At 39.9% G+C, this 24,605-nt stretch overlaps 1 protein-coding gene across 8 annotated transcripts in view; it reads left to right on the forward strand.

Moving 5' to 3' along the window:
* The window catches only part of FAM13A (family with sequence similarity 13 member A), a 130,634-nt gene that overhangs the window by 30,383 nt on the left and 75,646 nt on the right, over positions 1-24,605 (forward strand). For all 8 annotated transcript variants that reach the window (XM_061992405.1, XM_061992401.1, XM_061992402.1 and 5 more), the window contains one exon: positions 24,041-24,213. In XM_061992405.1, coding sequence (XP_061848389.1) covers positions 24,041-24,213 — 173 coding nt within the window. The remainder of the gene's footprint in view (positions 1-24,040; positions 24,214-24,605) is intronic.

A 24,605-nucleotide genomic window follows, 5' to 3' on the forward strand; every position in this document is an offset into this window, starting at 1 on the left:
ACTGATCATAGAATCGTAGAATGGTAGGTGTTGGAAGGGACCTTTAGAGATCATCTAGTCCAACCCCCCTGCGGAAGCAGGGTCACCTAGATCAGGTCACGTAGGAACATGTCCAGTCAGGTCTTGAAGATCTCCAAGGAAGGAGACTCCACAACCCCCCTGAGCAGCCTGTGCCAGGGCTCCCTCACCCTCACAGTGAAATAGTTTTTTCTTATGTTTAAGTGGAACTTTTTGTGTTCCAGCTTCATCTCATTACCCCTTGTCCTGTTGCTAGCTGCTATAGAAAAAAGGGATGCCCCAACCTCCTGACATCTTCTATTTAGATATTTATAAATGTTAATAAGATCTCCCCTCAATCTCCTCTTCTCCAGACTAAACAGTCCCAGTTCTCACAGCCTTTCCTTGTACGAAAGATGTTCCAGTCCCCTGATCACCTTGGTGGCCCTGTGCTGGACTCTCTCCAGAAGTTCCCTGTCCCTCTCGAGCTGAGGAGCCAAGAACTGAACACAGTACTCCAGATGAGGCCTCACCAGGGCAGAGTAGAGAGGGAGAAGAACCTCCCTTGACCTGCTGGCCACACTCTTCTTGATGCATTCCAGGATGCCATTGGCCTTCTTGGCCACGAGGGCACATTGCTGGTTCATATTTAGCTTATTATCAATCAGGACGCCCAGGTCTCTCTCTGCAAAACTGCTCTTCAGCATTTTGACCCCCAGCCTGTACTGGGTTGTTCCTTCCCAGATGCAGGACTCTGCACTTGTCCTTGTTGAACCTCCTGAGGTTCCTCTCTGTCCAACTCTCAAGCCGGTTGAGATCCCACTGAATGGCGGCACAGCCTTCTGGGGAATCAGCCAGTCCTCCCAGTTTGGTGTCATCAGTCAACTTGCTGAGGGTACACTCTGTCCCCTCATCCAGGTCATTGATGAAGATGTTGAACAAGACTGGCCCCAGAACCAATCCCTGTGGAACTCCACTGGCCACAGGCCTCCAACTTGATTCAATGCCATTGATCACCACCCTCTGGGCTCTGTCATTCAGTCAGCTCTCAATCCACCTCATCACTGTCCACTCATCCAAGCCACACTGCTTGAGCTTTCTGATGAGGATGTTATGGGAGACAGTGTGTAGTGTCAAAAGCCTTGCTTAAGTCAAGGTGGATTACATCTACTGCTCTCCCCTCATCTAGCCAGCCGGTTATGCACTCATAGAAGGCTCTCAGGTTGGTCAAACAGGATTTCCCCTTGGTGAAGCCATGTTGACTCCCCCTGATAACCATCTTTTCCTTCATATGTTCAATGATAACATTCAGGATGAGTTGTTCCATCACGTTTCCAGGGATGGAGGTGAGACTGATCAATCTGTAGTTTCCTGGGTTGTTCTTCTTGCCCTTTTCGAAGCCTGGCGTGACATTGGCCTTTCTCGAGCCCTCAGGCACCTCACCTGTCCTCCATGATTGTTCAAAAATGATGGAGAGAGGCTTAGCAATCACATCAGCCAGCTCCTCAGCACTCTAGGATGCATCCCATCAGGACCCATGGACTTATGAGCCTTAAGCTTGGCCAAGAAGTCTTTAACCTCTTCTTCTTCCACCCAGGGCAAGTCCTGTGCTGTCCTGGCCATCCTGTTATCCTTGCTGGACTGGGCTTCCCGAGGGTCAGCCTTGGCCGTAAAGACTGAAGCAAAGAAGGCATTCAGTACTTCGATCTTCTCTGCATCCTCAGACACCAGGGCACCCTCAGCGTTTAGCAGCAGACCCACATTACCCTTCACCATCCTTCTGCTGCTGATGTACTTGAAAAATGCCTTATTAGTGTCCTTAACATCCCTGGCTAAATTTAATTCTAGAAGGGCTCTAGCCTTCCTAATTGCACCCCTGCATGCCCTGGCAATGTTCCTGTACTCTTCTTTGAAAATCCTTCCTGAAGGTCTTGACAAATATTTCCGTTCTGTTCATTTTCCCCTTGTTTGTGCAAGCCATGTCAGTTTTCTCCTGTCTGGGCCAGGAAATCCCCAGGGGTAGGACTGGGTTCACATGGGAGATGTTGAAGATGAGTGTAAAGTGTAAGGAGAAGGAGCACCTGTGGAAGTCTGTCTCTGGTTTTCTGTTTAGTATTTCTTCAGCTAGAATTCACTTTGCAGTTGTCCGCCAGTGAGCAGATGGGTATGTTTATAGTAAGGGTATATAGTGATTCAGCCAGAATGACATTTTAAGATGTGAGCTGACAGGAAATGAGCAATATGAGATTTGTAGGGGAAAGTTTATAAGCCTACAAACCTTTCACCTATAGATATAGAGAATGTGGGGTGAGGAGAACGGTTATGTTTAGGCTGTGATTCAGACAAACAAGCAAAAAATCAGATGATCCCCAAACGATTCCTTGTGTAGTTTTGAAATAACTTTCCAGTGCTTCTAGCTCTGCTGTTTCTGATATATGTATTATTAAAACAGAATATTTCTGCTCCTGAAGTTCATTAAAACATTCACGAGATCATATATCTGTCACTTGTAGTGTAAATATTCAGGATTGCATTTAGTAACACAAATATGTTAATGCTAAACTATAAAGTAATACATTATTATGCTGGTATATCTTTAGCTAGAATTTCACCAACACTATTTTCACTTTCACATTATGAGAATAAATCTGCTGAGATTTAGCATGTTTAAACAGAACAGGGCCATATAACTAACATTTCTTTCCGTCTTGCTGTCCAAGTTTCTAGTATGCTATATATTTTTTGAATGCAGATGGCAAATTTTGCAGTGCAGATGCTTAGGGACTTTGCTTTTGTTCACTTGTAGTTTTTTTTAAGCAAATGCCTAGTGATACCATTGTACCACAGTAATACAGCATAGCCAAAATGTAGAGAAAATAAGATCCTTATGTGTATATGTGTCTCAGTCTGTATTTACATACATTTTACTTGAAACATTTTTCATTTATTTTCTGTTGTTTTGTTTGATGTGATTGTGGTTGGGTTTGGGTTTTTTTTTTTTTTTGGAGGGTGCATGTGATTGGCCTGATTTAGCACTTAAGAGCAGTCCTTCTCAGTCAGTACAACATCTTTTGAAAGGGAGGCGTCGAAGTCAGCACCCAGAAAAAAAGATACGGTAAAATAAGCATGTCAATCGCTGCTCTAGCCCTTGAGGAAAAAAGGAGGTTAGCAGGAGGATGAGAATTTTTCTACCAAGACAAATCTCGGTTCCTCCTGTTCAGATTCCTTAATGATTACTCTATTTCTCATTAATTAGTCATTAGTCATTCAGCTAGTTAGGTTACACAAAATGATCAGCATTATTCTCTATGTATAAATCAGTAGTTGGGTGCTGTTGTAACAAGGACATATTGCAGGCAGTCAGAACTGATCCAGTGAAGAAGTATAAGACAGTTTTCAGCCTTTGGGGGCTTAATTCTTGCTGACCTCTGCCATTAGCTTCATCTGTAGTACTTTCAAGGTGAGAGCTTCAGAAGGACTCTGTGCTGAATTAATTCATTTTCCCATTATATGTGTAGTGAAATGCTCAGTATCAGTCCTGTACATTTTTGAAAAGCTGTCCTTGGGGTACCACAAAGATGACACTTTGTCAAGGAGAAGCTGGTTGGTACCCTATAGCATCCACCGCTTTGCCAGGTTTCTGGTGCCCTCAAACTTACTGGCACTAAACAGGGCTCAGGGCAGTCCGAGAACAACAGAAGTATGTGCTGCAAGGGACAGGAGGGACCAGACGCTCTGTATGTGTCTGAATATGTATGCTCTTGAAAATCTGATCTATCCAGCAGATCCCAGCAGCATTTGACCTTAATTGCAAGCTGTGAACATCTCAGTTTCACTATTAAGAAAGGACTCTGTTCTCTGTGTACTGGAAATCTTATGCTAGTAACTAGAACAATATAGAGACATTTAGGACTCCCTAATCATCAGATACTCCTTTTAAAAATAATGTTTCTGAATTCCATGTGTTAATTTTTTTTTTCCTTGTTGGTATTTTGGTTTTTAGTTCAGAAATGCCATTTAACTTTTCCAAGACTGAGTTTAAACCACTGTAACATGAGATGCAGAGAGCCTTGGTTTCTCCCATGGCTAGGTCATGTTTTTCTTTAAGATCATACTTTTTCTATTTATGAATAACATTACAGTAAATAGATAAATCAGACTCCAGTTTTGAAAATTGCAAGGGAGAATAAAATGTTCCCCGGGAACTGATCATTGCTTTGTTGTTATTGAACACAGGCACATGTTGGGTACACCCAGCAAGAGAGCAATGTTATTGTGTTACTTTGTAAATGTTTGATTTCTTTTTAGTCTTAAATTCTGCTGCAGTCTCCTTATTTGTATCTCAGACATGAGATGCTGAGTGGTGATCTGAACCTTTTGCATGACACCTTAACTCTGCCAGCTAATATATGATGGGTGCTTAGACGTTATGGTGATGGGCATGACAGATGAGTGTTTTCAGCCTGTGACATCTTTGTAACCTTTTACAAATTCTGGAATTATATTTAATCCCAACATTACCAGTTTAATGTTTTTGCAACATTCAGTAACCAGTCTTCCTGGATGGCTGGAGACACATTTTTCTCTTCCTTGTAGAAAATACTATGATGTTCCACAGATGTAGTTGCCAGCAGTGAGGTATATCAAGGGATTATTACTATGTTTGTCATTTCCTTTTTTATATTGCAGTCCTCTCTAAAAAGAATGTATTTCTACATATCTCCCTTGCTTTTGTATCACAGTTCATGACCTTTGTACGTGTTGCATGGCAATAATTGCAGTAGGTTAAGGTTGTACTGCAGTGAAACAAAGTAACCTTTAACTGTTTATTAAGAGATATGGTCTCAGGTAAAAGGTCATGTATATACATAGTCCTGAGAGAACAAAAGGAAATGAAAGGGGAACTGAATAGGGTATTAGTTTCATATTAAAAAGCAGTGATGCGTCTTTTGCAAACTAAGATTTTGCTTTTTATTACTTCTGTGTGAAGCAGCTCTACTGAATTCTGATTATTGAAGTATAGTGTAAGTGACAGCAAGGCAGAACAGTGAGAGATACCAAGTCAGCTTTACTCATCTTCCTATACGCCAATAGTAACCCAGACAAAAATTTCATCTGTAACTACGAGCTGTTTCAATCTTTTTTTATGTGGTTTGTTTAGATAAGAGAATGTTTAACAGCTTTGCTAACATTGTTCTCCCTTATAACAAGGATGTTTTCATCACTTTCTGGGTACAAAATGGAAAGCATACCTAATATGTTGGGAAGAGGTTTTTTGTTTGGTTTTTTTTTTACTTGCTGTTCATGTAAAATCACTGTCTGTATTTTTCCTAAAGGTATCTGTGCCACTGAAAAACAGCTCTGTAAACTGATACTGGAATAAAAAATATTTATTCCATTTAGTTAACATTCCTGAAAATGCCTGTGACTATACGAATTATAAAATGCCTTTGAAAATCCCCATACAATTGGCTGTACAATGTTAGTCTTTAAACTGTAGATCATTTGATACTTTATAGAGCCTTAATTGGCCACAAACAATTTTGCATGATATAGAAGGTAAGAGTTTCCATATATTTCTTAGTTTTGTGGGTAGGAAGAAGAGCAGCTCTGTAATTACTGCCCTTTTTCTTCTGTGTTGCACCCTTGATAGCACTGCTGCCTATCACGTCTGCACTGCTGTGTTCCAGGAAACTTCATACAAGGGACAGGATTGGTTTGGGTAATAGTCAGTGCTCCAACATCAAATAAAGGGAGAGACAAAAGTCTGAAATTCACTGCTTCTTCTGCACTGTTCCATGGACAGCACTGTTCTGCAATTTGTTGTAGACTACGGAAAAACCGCAGGTGTGACCTTGCTGACACCTACCTGAAGCAAAGGCTGCATGGCACTGCTACACAAGGGGCTGCTGTGAGAAACAGAATATCCCTTTTTTGTGGTGTACAGATGCTGACCCAGTAGAGTCAGCTATTGAAGGCTATCCCAGTGCAATCAGCTAATGGATCATTTCTGCCATCATTTGCAACATTGAATAATCCTCTTAGTGATTGCTTGTCCTACATAAGAGTGGCTGTACTGGCTCAGACTTGGGATCCATCTAGCCTAGTGTCCTGCCTCCCACACTGGCCGTAAGCAGACATCCAGGGAGGAGTAAGAATAGGGTAGCAAGGTGTTTCCTTCAATTACTCTACCAATTCATGACTATTGTTGGAGACTTTCCTGGTCTTGATGTGGTTTGTGTATTTAGTGATGTCCAAATTGACTTGTGTACCACTTGCACATGTGTTAAGTTTTTTGCTTCCAACGTGTCATCTGGCAAAGAGTGCCACAAATTGCTTCCTCCCATGTGAAAAGGCGACTCCTTTTGTTTGTTATAAACATGACTTTTACTAGATTGTTTGAAGGTCACCTGCTTTTTCCTTTTTCTTCTTTGTTTTTAATTTTAACTGAAAGAGACAGGGAACAGTCCATCTCTCCACCACCCATGACTTTGTATGTCTCTGTTAGATACAACGCTACATGATTTTTTTAATAATGGAAAATCAGTGCTGACATTTGTAGCCTCAGTCACTGCACTGACAACACCTGTTTTTCCCATCGAAGCCCTGCATAGAGTCAGTGAGCAAACAATCATGTGCAACATCTCATCTCTCTCGGGGCACAAGGCCAAATACTTTGATGCAGTAAATTGGATGACATTTGGTGAAGTTCAGAGCTGCACCTTCTTTACATCAGAAGGGAACATGACTCCATGTTTCTGTAAAAAACCTCATTGTGCCTTAGTTAAGAAAATGCTTCACGTTGATAAAGTTAGAATTTAATTAAGCTCTTATTCTAGATATTAACAGCTAACAGATCTGATTCTTTCTTGCAGCATTTAAAACTTGAACTGAAAATCCCACAGGGTAGTTTCCTCTGATTATGCAGTTTGTGAGGCCTGAAAGAGATTAATTACTGAGCCAAGCTGGAAAGAGAGGGTGAGCACAGCAGTAATAGATTGTTACAAAAATGACTTTGAATACCAAATTATCAACAAATAAGTTTGTCATCAAAATTAGAGTGCAGTGTACAACCATTGTTTTTTTGGGTTTTTTTTCTAATTCCCTCCTTGGGCAATTGTAACTCTTGTGTTACAGTGTGGCAGTGTGCTGCAAATGCAAAAACGTGTACATTCACTGTGCTGTTCAATATCTATGGCACTATAGCTGACTGAGGCTGAAACTTAACAATTTTAATGCACATTCCACAATTTGTTCAAAAAGGACAAAAACAAGGGTAGTATTTCTGTTCAGTTTGAACTTTGCATCCCAGACAGATAACAGTGTAAATATGATGTATGAATCCTTCTTATATAATAAGAAGAATAAAGGAACGAGTACTGTTTATTCTGTTTTAAGAAAAGATATCATGAATAACTAAAGCTGGACTACTGTAGCAAGTATTTTCTTATTCCATTGAAATTTACCAAAAACTTGACCAGGTTCTCCTCTAGAGCCAGTAGTGCTAACTACTCGGGAGGTGGGAGATGAGATCTTCTTGTGCTAGGGTCTTTCTCAGTCTTTTCTGATGATATTAGTCATCTTCCTAAAATTAATCAAGTATGTAATTGAAAATAAATATGTAATTGAACACTCTCAGCCTTCCACCAGTAATTCCATCCAGTCTGTCTAGCCAAAGAGATAAAGAGAAATAAGTGCAGGAAGAGTAACTGAGTAAGAGACATTGCTAAGTATCTTACACCCTGCCTGTGATTTAGCCTCTCCTTTTAAGGATGCCCTTGACCTATTGTGTTTCTTCATTCATGTGGGAGGAAGCTAAGAGCTGGAGAATTCAACCACCTGTCTTTATTAGCGTCAGCACTTCTTGACGTGAAAGGATTATTCTCTTGAAGAGTAAATAGGTCAAAAGAGTATTCTAGGGATGTTCTAATCTTTCCTAATCGTTGATGTCTCCATAGTTAATTGGTTTAAAGCTTTTATTGAGACGGAGTCTCAATGCATTGTAAAATCCATATTTTGCATGACTTGCAAAGAATCCACCAGAGGGGAACATTTCTTTACGGATACAGTAGCCTTCTGAAGGAAGAAGACATGTACCTTGCGCCAGTATAATTCATCTGACCTAGGTGTAAGAGCGCTGGGCTGGGACTTGAATAAAGTGAGTTATTTTCTGGTTTTGTGGGGGATATGGACAGATCAACTGTGCTCCGTAGTGGTTTTTAATAATTGTTAGCATTTGTAGCAGCGTCTCACCTAAGAATCTTATTTGAGGGTCAGGAAGCAATGCTGTTTTAACGCAGAGCTAAAAGATGGTCTCAGGCATGCATGAATGATGCATTGGATGCATACTAGTCATTTTATGGCTCCATGTTGATTTATCTCAGCTGTAAAGTGGCTGTGTCATTGGTTTGAAAGGAAAACAGCCTTTAAAGAACAACAGATTTAATCCCACAGTTTCCCGAATTTCACAATCAGCACTAAAAATGAATAGAAATGTCAAAGAATTCTCAGTTGGCTTCAGTAATTCAGAGACCTGCAGAAATGCATAGAGGTAATTACAAAGTGAAATTAATTTTTTATGCAAGAACAAAAGTTGGTGTAATTCTGTAATCTTTCTTGTCAGAAACACAGACAGACATCTGCTCTTTAAGTCTTTGCAAATGTGACTTGACTAAATTTTGGCATTTTTAATATTCCATGTGGAATGCAGGTGCCTGATTTTAAATACTCACATTTGAAAATTTACATTTATTGTTTGAATCCCAGGACCAGAGTGTTATGAGATTGACAGGATCAGATTTCTGAAGATGTACCGTTATTTAATCTTTACTAGTAGAGTTAGGAATCAGTATAACTGTAGTCAAAAAAATATCCAAAATGACTTTTTTTTGAGCTGCAAGTTCACAGGATGTTTAAAAAACAAAACATATTCCAAAATATGGTTAGTTGCTGGATTGTGACACATTATTAGAAATGAACACATGTTCTTTTGACTTTATGGATTTCAAAGGGTAACATCAAACATTCTACCAGTCCTTCAAAAGCTAATATGTAAAAATAAAGCATTGACAATATCGGATTCTCAACTTGAACTGTGTTTGAGGTTCTGGTTTTGCTTTGTTTGTTGTAAGTTTTCCAAGTAGCCTAGGAACGAAGGTAGCTTGAAAATGTCACTATTATGCCTGCCTGGTACCTTCTAGTAGCTTCTGTCTTTCACTTGCGTCTTTTGTTTTAGTGGTGGCGAGTTCTTTCTCTTGTCTTAACATAAAGATATGCTGTAAAGTTGAAGTAAGATAAAACAGCCAGTTTGTAGAAGGGGTAGTATGATCTTGTGCTGATGATTGCCTTATAAAAACCAGTATGGATTGGAGGACCAATGAGGAGGGAACAAGAGGTTGGCAAGTGTTGGAATAAGCTATATATAAGATCTTTTTTTAGAGAGCCACAAAAATATATGTATGTGCACTCTGCCCAGTGCCAATAAGATCTGTTTCCACAGTGTGTATTGAGCAGACTTGTGGAGGTTAATGTTTAACAGCTTCTTAGCTAGAACTGCTTGCTGTGTTCTCAATATATGGATCTATTATTCCCTTGGAAGCATTATTTTGTGTAAACTAAATGCATTTTTATACTGAAACACATTAGCGTACATGTGCCATTACAGAATCCATGACAGAGCAGTTAATCGTGTGCTGTCAAAGGGTTTTCTGCATTTAGTTCACACATTTCTGTTCTCATTTTTTGTCTCTATTCAACATAATGAAAGCAATTATTTCTACTACGTGATTCCTATAGTCACTGACTGTCACATGCTCATCTCAGCAGCAAGCCTGATCCTACGCAAACTACACGAATGTTCATTTCTAACTTTTGCTAGCAAATGGCAGAAGAATCTGATCTAACACACCTACATGACTCACTTGAGTCATTTGTCTGCAATGGGTTGTATTTAAAATTAGAGGTATGCTTAAAAGGAGGATACAATACCATAAAAATGGGAAATGGAAAAGACCACCTTGAAGATCTTGTTAGAGTACAAAATGTGGTTTTTGATTATTTTTCTAGTTCGGAGGTGAATCCTCTGAGAACAGGAAGTTTATAGCCTTTTATTGCTGGATTGTTACATGCTCCAGTGGAATTTCTAGTGGAGACTCAGTTTATCTGTATTACCCAGTGTTGATTCAGAGTGCCATAAAAAAACCTGTACTAGTTGAGCTCTGGTACCTGAAGTGCCCGTTTATTGATATGCTTAAAAGTGTGACTCCCCTCCTCTTCAAAATCCCTAAGGCCTGAACTTGCTCTTTCTACAGAGTTTGTAAACAACATTCTTTATTGCTGAGAAGAAAAAGTAATTGAAGGAGTGGGTACATGCAGTGAGCTTTTGTGGTCATTTCAGTTATTTTGATTACTTTGTTAGTGAGTTGGCCTTGGTGGGTATTGCAAGGCATGAGAAATACAGAGGTAAAACTGATTTCTTTTCCTTGAAGGATCTCTCTTCATTTTTTGGGACTCAGTACAGTTCAGGCCAGTGCCAATAGTGTCTTTTAGGCAGCAAATTCTTTCATCACTGTGTAACTCATTGTCATGCTGTGAACGAGAGGAGTACCATACATGGAGAAAGACAGGTTTCTCAGTAGCTTGTTTGAGACTTTCCAACCTACTTGCATGGACTTCAGTGGAGTAGCTCTGAATTTTGGCACAGCTTCACACTTTTATAATGTGAGCACTTACTTGTTTACATGTCAAGCAATTAGCCAACAAGAGGAATGGAGGAATGTCATGAGTGTTGTACCACCTCTCTGTTCCCAGGCTTGTGATGGTCTAGTTAGCATTTACCCTTGAACAGCATAGCTCATAGTTACAGAGCATTTTCTTTAAGATTCCTTCCTTCCTTTATCCTAATAATATATTGAAATATTAAATTATGCTGACTGTAACTATAGTCACACACTGTAATTTTTATTGATCTGACTATTGTTCAGAATAGGCAGCTGGATACAGACATGAGCTGTGGGAAACTGAAAACAGAAATCAGCCTTCAGAGTTCATTCATACATCTCTGATTGTGATCACCTTATCATATTGCATTAAGACCATCTGTGACACAAAGACAGTATGTGCCAAACTGTTAGCCAATAAACTCTAGGAAGGAGTACAAGAGAGGATTATTTCACGTTGTTGTGGAAAATGTACACATAGGAATTCAAGAAGGAGGTGGTATTTTTTGTTATTATGTAATTTTTCCTGTATATTACTTTAAAGCTAGGTAGTATATCTCCTTGATGTGAAAGGCATGCATGCTTGTTTTGCTTTTGAGCCTTTTTCTTTTGTCCATCAGGGAGTCCTCCACAAACCTTTCACCAAGATTCCTCAATGACGAGTGCAGTTGCCAAATCAAAGAGTTAAGTATTTAATTTCAATTTTTAGTGAATTGGCTGTGCACTCAGATGTGGGCCATTATTCTTAGCTGCACCCTAACTTGTGATATCTACATCAATCCCGCTCTTTCCTCTCTGCTTGGAGAAAGTTCTTTCCACTCCAGTTTGGAATATTGCTTGTGCTAGGTCTCCTTCTGCAAACAGATGCCACACAGCAGTCGGCAATTGCTGGGAGCTAGTTATATCTTGTTGCTTTTTGGCCTTGGTCCTGTGCACACTGCACACTTGCAGCATTTTGACAGAGCTGCCTATAGAGGTGCACAGAGTAGGAGGTTGAAGGGATTCCCTTAGACGAACATGCCTGGCTTCCTGCAGAGAAGGGGCCTTGATGTGCTGCTGGTTCATTCCATTACCATCCTGTTGTGTACCATGAAGAGTCACAGGTCTTAAGGTAATGTTAATACTGGATGATTTCTTGAATTTGAATATTTTTAGGAAGTAATGTCTTTGAGTTCAAATTCCATCTTTCTGGAGTGTACAATTTTTTATTTTGAGGCTTCAGAGAGAATTTGGAGTTTGTTCACTGTCTCCAGTGTTACTTTTTCACCCTTCATCTAGACTTTACTTGAGCACCAGACGGTCAATTATTTTTTGGTAAAGCACTTAAACAACAGTTTTGATATTTGGAATTGCCAGTTGCACAGAGAAAACAGGTAAATTTTATCCTCCTTAAATATTAATAATGTGAGCCTGGTCACAGGTCATAACAAATGTCCACTTTGCTATCAAATTATTTTGTATGGGATTTCTTTTCCTACATATCATGCAGCAACATTTTTACAGTAAATGACCTTTTTCACTGGTGGCAAAATGATGAAGTTACATGATACATCTTAGGGAATAGAGCTAATGGGGAAAAAATAGGGTCAGTATTAAGGTCTTTAGGGAGCTTCTACATGCCTTAGTTGTGTATGGACAATTCAAACCTAGATATTGACTGCCTATATAAATAAGTATGGAAATACAGGTGTTACGGGTAAACACTTGGAAATGAAAACACAGTGAGTATATGCATATGACTTCTCCATTCCTATGCCTCTCTATATTAGGGGATTCACTGAGTAGGCTAGTTTGACAGTGTTTGTGAAGCAAATCTGTTTTGGTAGAAAGGTAAATGAGGAAAACTGTTACCATCTCAATCAATCTTAGTCTATATTCAGAATCCTGTCTATTAACTTCAATAAGTAAAATAAGTGTCTATTGCTCTTCATTTAGATTAGCTCTGTGGATCCGGTGCAGTTAGAGACAGTGAGTTTACTGTGATTTGGATATCTGCAACAACATTAGTAATTAACTTGCTGTTACATCATTAATTCAAAACGTCACTGAATTCGGTACAACAGTTACAAGAAAATGGGTGCAAGTCTGACACAATAAATTTCTGTATGATTTGAAGTCCATGGGCTTTGACTTATAACAGAGACATGACTTTAACTTTCTCAAAGTTTACTGAAAGAAAGTTATGGGATTCACAGCCAGTGACAAGTGAACTAACTCTGCAGCTAGAAATGCAATATCTGCATAGCTGTGCTTCAATTTCATAGATTATTTTTGAGAGCAGTTGCTAGCTCGCTACCTCTGGAATCATGCTGTGTTAATAAAGTCTTTAAGTGTGTGTTTACTTGTAAGCATTTAAGCAGTTCTCTTTGCAGTGGCTTCTGTCAAACACGGAGGCTGTAGCAATGTGGTTTAAAGGAAGATAATACTTGACTCTTTGAATCTGAAGAGTCTTTTCTTCAATAAGACATAGGAATTTGCATAAAACATCAGAACTTGTTTGAACTTTAAAGCTTCATACACTTCAGGATTGCATCAAATTTATAACTTGGATATCTGAGTAGGGCGGAGTACAGAGGAGGTGTTTTAGTGATCTAATGCCTAAAAATATAAGTAGAGTAAGAGAAATCCTAATTTGGCTGTGGCAGCTGCACAGACTGTAGGGATGACTGCATTCATCGTGACTTTATGATTTAAGTGTAGCAGTTAATCAAGGAAGGATTTGAAGCTTGGGTACTGAGTATGGAAGAGAGCTAGTAACTGAAATTTGCAAGGATGTGTTATTGCTTATGTTATCTGTGCTGACTCTCTGCTAAACCTAGTAAAAGAGCTATTGATCTTTGTCTCCCAGTGTCAGTAATATAGAATGACAGGGCATTTTTTTCTTTGAGAACTTGTCAGATGTAATATGCCTACATGGTTTTAAAATCAATATTGTAGGTGGTAGGTGAAGTGACAAATTGGGGTGTTTTTTAATTGCTTTCTAGCATTTTGTAACTTTCTGAACTGAATCTATGCTTTGGCAAGTATTTGAGCACAAGCTCATTTTTAGCACTTACAGCAGTCTTAATGAACACAACTGTTCAGTCCAGGCCCAAGGACATAGAATCATAGAACAGTTTGAGTTGGAAAGAACCTTTAAAGTTCATCTAGTCCAGCCACCCTGCCCTGGGCAGGGACATCTTCAACTAGATCAGATTGCTCAGAGCCCTTGTCCAACATGATTTTGAATGCTTCCATGGATGCGACACCTACTAACTCTCTGGGCAACCTGTGCCAGTGTTTCACCACTCTCGTAAAAAATTTCTTCTTTATACCTAGTCTGAATCTACTCTCTTAGTTTAAAACTATTGCCCTTTGTCTGACCACTACAGGCCCTGCTAAAAAGTCTGTCCTCATCTTTCTTATAAGCTCCCTTTAAGTATTAAATAATACAATCATAGAATGGTAGGGTTGGAAGGGACCTTTAGAGATCATCTATTCTAACCCTCCTGCAGAAGCAGATTCACCTAAATCAGGTCACATAGGAACGTGTCCAGACAGATCTTGAAGACCTCCAAGGAAGGGGACTGCACAATCCCTCTGGGCAGCCTGTTCCAGTGCTCCATCACCGTCACAGTGAAGTAGTTTTTTGTTATATTTAAATGGACCTTTTGTGTTCCAGCTTCATCCCATTACTCCTTGTCCTGTTGCTAGCTACTATAGAAAAAAGGGATTCCCTTTTTGGGTCACAGTAAGATCTCTTGAGAGCTTTATGTTCTCCAGACTAAAAAGCCCCAACGCCCTCAGCCTTTCTTCAAAGAAGTGTTCCATCCCTCAGATGTTTTTTGTGGCACTCCTCCTCTGGACCTGCTCCAACAGATCTATGTCTTTCTTGGACAGAGGACTCTAGAGCTGGACACAACACTCCAGGTGGCGTCTCACCACAGCAGAAAGGCAGAACCACCTCCGTTGACCTGCTGGTCATGCTTCTTTTGATGCAGCTGTGAGGATACAGGTGGCCTTCTGAGCTGTAAGCACACATTGATAGCTTATGTCCAGTTTTTCATTCATCAACACCCCCAAGTCCTTCTTCATGGGACTGCCCTTAATCTCTTCATTCCCCAGCCTGTATTGTACCAGAAGTTGCCCCGACCCAGATGCAGGACCTTGCACTTGGCCTTATTGAACCTCATGAGTTTCACATGGGCCCACATTTCAAGCTTGTCCAGGTCCCTCTGGGTGTCATTCTGTCAGACATGTCAACTGCACCACTCAACTTGGTGTCCTCTGCAAATTTGCAGAGAGTGCACTCTATCCCACTGTCTATTAAGATGCTAAACGGTACTGGTCACAATATAGACCCCTGAGGGCCATCACTTATCGCTGATCTCTGTCTGACCACTGTGGCTATTGACCACTACTCTCTGAATGTGACCATCCAGCCAATTCCTTATCTAGCAAACTGTTCACTCATCAAATCCATCTCTCTTCAATTTAGAGAGAAGGATGTTGTAGAGTAGTGTGTCAAGAGCCTTACAGAAGTCCAAATAGATGACATCCAGAGCTCTTCCCTTGCTTTAAACACTACCATTATGGGATGAAAAAAAAAAGCCAGCATAGTTTAGATATGTTTAGATGATGTTCCACAGCCTGTCTGACATCTTTGTTCATATTAGCATAGTACAAATCTCCAGGCAAGGCCTGATGTAATTCACTATCATTCCTGATAAGTAACCTTGGTAGAGAGCTTACAACTTGGTGTATATGTGATTAGAAATCCCACTGAAATGGTTGGTATTTTAAATGGAGTGGACATAATATGGCACAAAATCAAGTTGGAGGCCTGTGGCCAGTGTAGTCCCACAGGGATCAGTTCTGGGGCCAGTCTTGTTCAACATCATCATCAACAACCTGGATGAGGGGACAGAGTGTACTCTCAGCAGGTTCACTGAGGACACCAAACTGGGAGGACTGGCTGATTCCCCAGAAGGCTGTGCTGCCATTCAGCGGGATCTTGACCAGCTGAGTGTTGGGCAGAGAGGAACCTCATGAGGTTCAACAAGGGCAAGTGCAGAGTCCTGCACCTGGGGAAGAGCAACCCCATGCACCAGTACAGACTGAGGACTGACCTACTGGAGAGAAGCTCTACAGAAAAAGACCTGGGAATCCTGGTTGATAATAAGCTAAACACGAGTCAGCAACGTGCCCTCGTGGCCAAGAAGGCCAATGGCATCCTGGAATGCATCAAGAAGAGTGTGGCCAGCAGGTCAAGGGAGGTTCTACTCCCCCTCTACTCTGCCCTGGTGAGGCCTCATCTGGAGTCCTGTTTTCAGTTCAGGGCTCCTCAGCTCAAGAGGGACAGGGAACTTCTGGAGAGAGTCCAGCACAGGGCCACCAAGATGATCAGGGGAATGGAACATCTTTCACACGAGGAAAGGCTGCAGGAACTGGGGCTGTTTAGTGTGGAGGAGACTGAGTGGATATCTTATTAATATTTACAAATATCTAAATAGGAGATGTCAGGAGGTTGGGACATCCCTTTTTTCTATTGTATCTAGCAACAGGACAAGGGGTAATGGGATGAAGCTGGAACATGAAAAGTTCCATTTAAACATAAGAAAACTAATATGTTTGTTTCAAGAGGTATCAGGGGCCCAATGCCAAGCCTGACCAACTTCGGCAGGTGGCCTGTTCCCTGGTTATTTGACTGGACAGAACTGGTTGAATCAAGTTGATTAGCTGTCAAGTGTACCTCTTGCCTGACTCTATCTTTTTCTTGGTTGTTCACGAAGAAGGGATAATGCTGGTGAGCAGATAGATTGCTTGTAGCTAGCTAAATTGAGACTAGAGTGAGAAGGAAAAGAAGATTCTAAATTTACCTGCATTAGTTAGCTATGCGTAGGTTTTTGCAAAGAAATGTACTCTTTCCTATTCTTTAGAGTATTTGTATTGCTCTGCACAACTTGTCAGCCCATGGCTCCTTCAGCTTACAAAATATGAAGCCCTTCGAAAGGTAGTATGGACCTTTCTATTTTGGTGGACAACTCAGAGTACCATATAAACTCAGAGTTTATTAAGGAAGTTTTTGAGTGAGTTTTCGCTCTTGTCTGGAAGAGTACTATTTTGATGCAGTTTAAAGTGTGCTGTATATGTTTTAAATACTCCCTGGGCTTTTTTTTTTTTTATGATAACTTTATGGAAACATCTTTATCATCCTTTCAATTATGACATTTAAATATAAACTCAAAGCTAGCTTCTTCCAGAATGAGTTGCCCTAATTATTTACATGTTCATGTATAGCTTGAGTTATTAGAAGTTTTTCTTTTTCCTCTTTGAACAGGTGAGGTACTCAGAAAAGCAGCTTGACCTGTGCCAAGGATCTGTATCTTTACTCGATTCATATACACAGAGCTCTCTAGACGCAACTAAGTGTGAATCAGTCCTTGTTCTTCAAGAAGAGGGAAAGATTAGAGTCACCATACCACATCAGATCTTTAGAATATGTGGCATATTTATCTTTGCTCTTTGAACCTGGGAGTTTCTGACACCTCACAGGGAGATGAAACATCTCTGTGATGAACTCAGTCAGTTATGAAGAATCTTGGCAGTGGTATGTGTGAGATGACGCCACCTTGACTGGTCAGCTTGTGCCTCTAGGGGAAAGGTTTTCTTGCACTTTCTTTAACACCCATCATGACATATGTTTGTACTGGTCATAAAACTGACTAGTCTCTACTAAAACTGCAAACACAGTTCCTTGCACCTGAACTTTCTGAGACAGCAAAACTTGAAAGCCAAATGCAGGATGCATGGTGCAATAATTACTTGTAGTTGTCTGCTTTTTGGTGCTTTGATTATCCTTTATTGGGATGATCCATTTGATCCTCAGTAGCATCTGATACTGTTTCACTTGTATTTAGCTGAGAATGAGGATGTGGTTTAAATTACAGAGTAGCAAACTTCTGCCTAGCTCTGGCTTCCAGAGGATAACTAGAATGTAACAGGCCACAACTTGTAACTGTATTATAACAGCCCACAATAGACCTGGTTCAGGCTGGATCTGATCCTTGTCAAATGCAGTTACAAGTTGAGCTTCATCAGATAAAAACCTTTCAGGAGACAAGTAACAAAAGATTTGCTCTTCAACCAGAACATCCCTATTTTTTGGGATTATCCTTGGATTTATTGATGTCGTCTTCCAAAGGGAAGCTTTGTATGTATTTACAAAAAATTATAGACTTCCCTTTGTCAGACTGTATCAGTTAGATTTTGCCTGAGACAAAATGCTCCTTTGACACATGCCACACCACATTAGGCATTTCAGTATGCAGCAGTTCATCTGTTCAGTTCATTTGCTGGATAGATGAGAATGTCAAAGGGGCAACCGCAAAATCACAGAGTGGTTGAGATTGAAGGGACATCTGACGGTCATCTTATCTAACCCTCCTGCTCAAGGAGAATCATCTAGAGACAGTTGCACAGGACCATGTCCAGATAGCTTTTGAATATCTCCAAGCATGGAGGCCCCAAAATCTTCCTGGGCAACCTGTGCCAGAGCTTGGTTACTGTCACAGTGAAAAAGTGTTTCCTGATGTTCAGAGGGAACCTCCCATTGTCTCCTATTTTGTCCTTGGGCAACACTGAAAGAGCCTGGTTCCATTTTCTTTACATCTTCCCTTCAGGTATTCATACACTTTGATAAGATCCCTCTTTAGCTTTCTCTTCTCCAGGCTGAACAGTCCCAGCTCTCTCAGCTCTTCCTGAGAGGAGATATGCACCTTTATCATCTTCATGGCCCTTTGTTGGATTCTCTCTGGTATGTCCTTGTCCCCCTCTTACAGTGGGGAGCCCAGAACTGGTCTCAGCACTCCAAGGGCGGTCTTGTCAGTGCTGAGTAAAGACGAAGGGTCACTTCCATTAACCTGGTGGCAACACTCCACCTAATGCAGCACAGGATACTGTTGGCCTTCTTTGCAGCAAGGGCACATTGCTAGCTAGTGTGTCAGCTTGTTGTCCACCAGAACACCCAGGTCCTTCTCTGACAAGTTGCTTTTTAGATGGGTAGCCGAAGTCGGAACTGTTTGTTCCTTCAGGTGCAGAAGTTTGCACTTCCCCTTGTTGAACTGCATGATCTCATCAGCTCACTTCTCCAGCCTACCCAGGTCCCTCTGCACAGAAACATTGGTGTATCAGACACTCCTCCCAGTCTTGTGTCATCTAGAAACTTGCTGATGGCACAGCCCCGCCCCATCATTCAGATCATTAAGGCTAGGCTTTGCAACAGTTATCAAACAAGTAAGTAATGAAGTCAGGTTAACATTTGCTTTATGATTGCTGTTAAATGTGAAGGGAAAAAAAACAAACCAACCAAAAACAACAGCAACAAGAACAACAAAAACTGTAAAATCTGCTTAAAGTAAATGTAAGGTGCTGTGAGATAAACACAAAGCATGATACTGTTTCTCATCTTGAGAGAAACAAAACAGCTGCTGTACAAGAGGAATGAGTAGGCATTGACTTTCTTTTCTGATAATATTTTTAAGAACACTATGAGCTGAAAACAGCATCCTTGTGGTTAAGAGTAGTCCTTACCTGGGGAATGAGGGGATTCTTCCATTGAGGCCTTTATAAACCTCATTTGGACTGCCTGTTCTGGAGGCAAATGCAAATGTAAATTTGTTGAACAGGTAACTACAAACCTCCCACAACACTTGGTACAGTATAACAAAATACAGCCTGTAGAAATGTGCTACAGCATGCAAGAAGTTGCCAAAGGGGCTTTTTTGGTGTCCTTTTAAACTTCTTACAGATTTATTGTGTGCTTTTGTAATAGACCTCCTGGAGGTTTCACTGGCTATCCTCCACATTGTCCAGAGGGTAAGACTGCATGTTAGGCTGATCACAAAAAGGAATCCTTGGAGAAAATTAGAATATCTTTTTTAAAGTGTTCTTTTTCTTCTTCTCTTTTCTATCTTTTAACAACTGAATGCCTTTGTCTTCCTTCCCACTGTCATCTAATCTATAGCATTGTTGTTTTGCAAGGTGTTGTCCTCACTTTTTAGGGTATTGTTTTCAAACTTCACTGAGTGAAGCATATGCAGGAACAAAGAAATTTGCCAAAATTTTTTCTCTTAATCACTCCACCACCCAAAAACCATTTAAGCAGACTCAGTCATTAGTTCTTGAATCTGCTCTGTAAGACCCACAAGCATGTCTTCAAAGTCAGTGGCAGAGCAATGAAGTGCTGCTGTTATGATAGTTATGCAGGTGGCTTTTTCACAGGGTCATTAAAAACTGTAGAATGAAATAACGAACATTTCCTTCCTATTGTTAATAAAGATTAAAGACAAATTACATAAATGAAAAAAGTGTTTAACTTTTAATATATTTAATAATTTTTCTACATGTATTTTTATGCCAATGCAACTGAAAGCAGTTTTTCACAGAAAAAAAAGAGTAAATCTGAGTTTAATTTAGATATAAGTTGTCATTATTTGTAGATTATATTGCTAAAGAATTAGTACAGTGCTATGATGTTGTTTTCTAAAGCTATCAAATTATTAGCTTGTAAATCATATGTAACAGGATGGAGAACACTGGTTCTTTCCACTTAATGATTTTGAAGTGCCCTAAAAATGCAGTGGTAGTCCTAAATTTGAATTTGATCTTTCAAATAGAACTTTCCTGCAGCCATGGTATGTAATTGGCATGCCTCTTGTTGGGAGCACCTGCAATCCAAGCCACTTCTAACTGCTAGGAAACAAAAACAACTGAAGACTGTATCTAAAGTTGTGGGTTGATTTTGTGTTTTGGTTTTTTTTTTTCTTTTTAGAATACCAGAATAATAAATAGAGGTTTTATGGAATTCTCCAGTATAAAGAGCTTCTGTAAATCAGTGTAAAGTTCATGAACGGAGGGAACCTGATACATGCCGTTTGGCAGATGTTGCCTCTTTCCTAGTGCTTCTTGTTGAGTAAGGCAGATTCTACAAATACAGTACCTGGTAGCAAAAATATTTAGCCTTGTTAATTGTGTTCTTAAAATCAGGTTGCACATGGTATGGTCAGGGTGAAACTGTGGTCCAAAAAGTGGGTTCATACCTGGTGTGCAGTAAGCCAATCTACACACAGCTTTGAGATACTACTTTATTTTGTGTCTGCACAGAGATGGATGCTGGGGGTAGGTCTACAAAGCCAGTACATCCCATGCTGTATTTATACAAAATCTTGGATAATACACACTGTTATTCTGTTTAGTGAGTCCTCCGCCTCCAGGCGGGAGGTTCTGTCCTTATCTGTAACAAGTCAGACCTGCAAGATAACCACCCCATCAAGCCGTTGATGATGGTCAGAGTACAGCCTTTAACAAGTTATTCATATAAGGTGATTGGCCGCACCCCATCCACCTGTTGACAATGGTCTCTTAGACAGGGAGACTTTATTGTTATTCCAGGATATTCTTTATGAGGGTAGCATGTCTGTCCTGAGTCCATATATGTTTATTTTGATCAGTACCATCTTAATATTAGTTCTAACTACAAAGCACCTATACACCTGGACCTAGTACATACTATTTTAATCTCTCTCCTATGATATTTTATTTGGTTACAGAAAGTCTGGCTTCCTGCTCTTTTCCAGGCTTTGGTTGCTGCTGGAATGTATGGTACATCACAGAAGTTGCCTGTTTTTCTTGCACCAATATGTGCTTCTGTAAAATACTAATAGGACTGTAGGAACTGTTTTAGTTTAGAGATTTGTGTATAAGTATAGTCACCATTTCTTGTTACTCTGGTGGAGAGCTTTTCCAAGTGTGCCTGTCATCAACTCTAGCAGGTGGCAGGGAAGTAGCACCAAAAGGCCACAGTGAGATATATCGTTGTGCAGGCACGACAAACTACTGTGAGTTCCAACTGCAAGAAAGCTGAATGAGTGACACAGGTTTTCAGTGGGGAAGAAATACTTAACAACTGTTCCATTAGAATTCAGTGGTACCTTCACATCCCAAGCACTGCTGCCTCCTGTTGTAATTCCCTCGTGTAATGGTGCTGTGTGTGTAGTGCTCTGCCTCTTCTTCTCTCTGCAGACATAGACTTCTCCTTTTAAATCATAGTACTGCTGCCATCTTGTAGCAGCTGAGAGCTGGTGTTCACGTGCCATGTGCCCAGTTTCCCTGGTGTCAATTGTCAGTGACTGCTGCAGGTAATGGGCTAGTAGAGTATTTCTGGAAAACAGAGGTGATCAAAGGTGACTGCAGGCAAAATGCCTGTTGACATCAGGAAAGGCAGGAACTTGCTGAGAGTTTGTGATTTAGAGCCTGAAACTCTCTCAACATATTTCTGGTTTCCCTTTGCTTCTGATATACGTATTATTTTTCAGTTTATTCTCTTCAGAGTTTACCAAGAAGCAGCTATCTGCCCCATGAAACTTTTTGACACACGCAAAGCATTAGAAAACAACTGAGTGAAACAAAGCATTACAAAACAGAGGTAAAACCAAGGATTTTACAAGGGACTTTAAGGTAATCCAGCTACAAGAAAGGTTGAGAAGTGATCCAGAAAGTCTGACTTACTGTCCTGAAGGTTTGTAGAAACTATAGCAGACAGCAGAATTAATAAACAACTGGGTAATTATAGTCATTAGGATGCATTAGAATTACTGCTTTAGAGAAAAAAATATCACAAGAGGAGCCACTGAGCATGTGGAGACGTATGGTCAATGTAGTGCGTTTGAGTTTTCGGAAGATTTTATTAGGATTAGCAAAGATTTTTAAAGAAGTAAAGATGTATTACAATTAGAAGAAAGGATTGTTTAATAGATTAATAATCAAGAAAGCAGTAAAAATATATGATTGGTTTATCAGTGGAAAGAGGTTTCCTCTGAAGTCTCTAAAGGATCTTTGGAATCTGTGCTATTCAAGCATTTCGATAATGCCCAAGAAAGCAACTAAATGTACTGATAAAATTACTGAAGGCAGGAAAAAGTACAAGCTGTCTACAGGGACTTAAAGTTCCCGATTTACTCTGTATTGAGTGGAAAAAAAAAAAAAAAAAAAGGATTTCTGTCACTATATACTAACTAATGTCCACAAAAAACTACAAAATATATATAAAAGTGCATACTGAAGAGCTCCAAATCAGCCATTGCTTTCAGAGAAGATAACTTGATACTGCAGAAATGTTACAAAGCTGTTAGCTCAGTAAGCAATCATAAAAGCAAATAAAAATTTCGGAGTTAATTAGAAACCATCACTAAACCTGTCTACATATATAATGCTGCCTGCAGTTCTGTCTACGTTTCAAAAAAGACTTAGTAGAAGGTGAAAAAGTGTAGAGAAAAGCAGTGAAAAGGATGAAACACATCAGAATGACTTAAATGAGAGTATAAAGTGATTAGAGACTACTACTGGAGTAGTATAAAGTCAAGAATGATATGGGGAAGGTACGTAAGGAACAATTATTTGCAATCCTTAAGAGAAAGACCATCACCATATCTAAAGTAGTAGTACTTTTTTTTCCGTGTTACTCAATGTGTGTGAAACTTTAGCAAAGGCTAAAGACAGAAGTGAACACAAGAGAAAACTGAACATAATCATAAAAGCTAGATTCAATATTTACTGTTAAAGACAGTTAACCAGGTGCAATCTCAAAGTCAAAATAAGCAGTAAACTCCAGCCTGCAAAAAGCTGGGGCAGTGCATGAGGGGCAGGCTTTCAAACTTATGTTTCTTTTTCCCAAGCATCCTGTATCTGCTGCTGATGCTAGACACCTCTCTGACACAGCACTATCTTTTGCTGTATTCTATGTGCTTCTCCTGAAGGGTCAGAGCAAGAGCCCCAGCCTTCCTGGAGATGGGCTCAATGATGCTTGGCAACTTCATCTTGGATATAGGGAGCTCGGCTTTCTGGCAAAGAACGCTAGTCTAGAATGTGTACAACCTGAAAAATTTCCTTCCGGGGCATGAGTTGACATTCAATAAAAAGGATGGATGTTGAGAAGAGATGTATAATTGCTTTTACCATCTATTTCTCTTGCTGTGACAAGAAGTAGTACAATGAGAAGGTTTTTTCAGTCTGTCTCTTATGAGAAAGTTCATTTTACTTACCTTCCTTTTTTAAATTTAACTCTTTCCCTTGTCCTTTCAATAGGCAAACCTTTATTTTTCTTTAAATGGTCTTTATCAAACAGAATGTTTGTTTTCTATGTATTATATATTATTATTTTATGTATTTTATATATTATTTTGTCATATTCTTTGGCATGGAATGTCTTTCTGTTATAGATTATCTGAAAAGGCTGCTCTGCCCTTTCTTCCTTTCACATTTCATTTTTTCTCTCTTTGCTTCTGTAGATGACAAAGTCCACAATGGAAGGATCCAGCCAAACGTGCCTAGTGCCACAACCAGGCCTGTCGGATGGAATACCTCAGGTCAGCCTCCGATTAACAGACAGTCATTCATGTTGGAAGGAGATGGATTTCAAAGATGAAATCTCTTTCATTAACAGTGACTTATTTTTCTCCAGGTTAGTGCTCCTTTTTTGTCTTTCTTTGTTCTGTACCTGCAACTCCAGCTCCGAGCATTTTGAATGTTTTTTTCCATGGATGCTTACAAAGTCAGTGTGCTGGAGTATGAGGTAAACTAATGTGCATATCCTTACTAAAGCCACACATTCCAACAAGTTTCTTACAAACCCTGCTGTGTGCCTTTCCAATATAAATTTTCAAGTATTTGAAGGAGTGTAGATGGACAGGACTGATCTAAGATCAGCCACTAGAAATTGCACTGAGCATAAGATGCAACTGAAATGTGAAGTGTCTACTCTGAGTGACTAAGCGTGTTTCATCTGCCCTATTTAAATCTTAACAGATGTCTCAGTTTATTGCCATTCTCAATCCAAAAAGGAAGGGACGTTTG

The sequence above is a fragment of the Colius striatus genome, chromosome 3, assembly GCF_028858725.1.
Source record: "Colius striatus isolate bColStr4 chromosome 3, bColStr4.1.hap1, whole genome shotgun sequence".
Classification (NCBI taxonomy): Eukaryota; Metazoa; Chordata; class Aves; order Coliiformes; family Coliidae; genus Colius; species Colius striatus.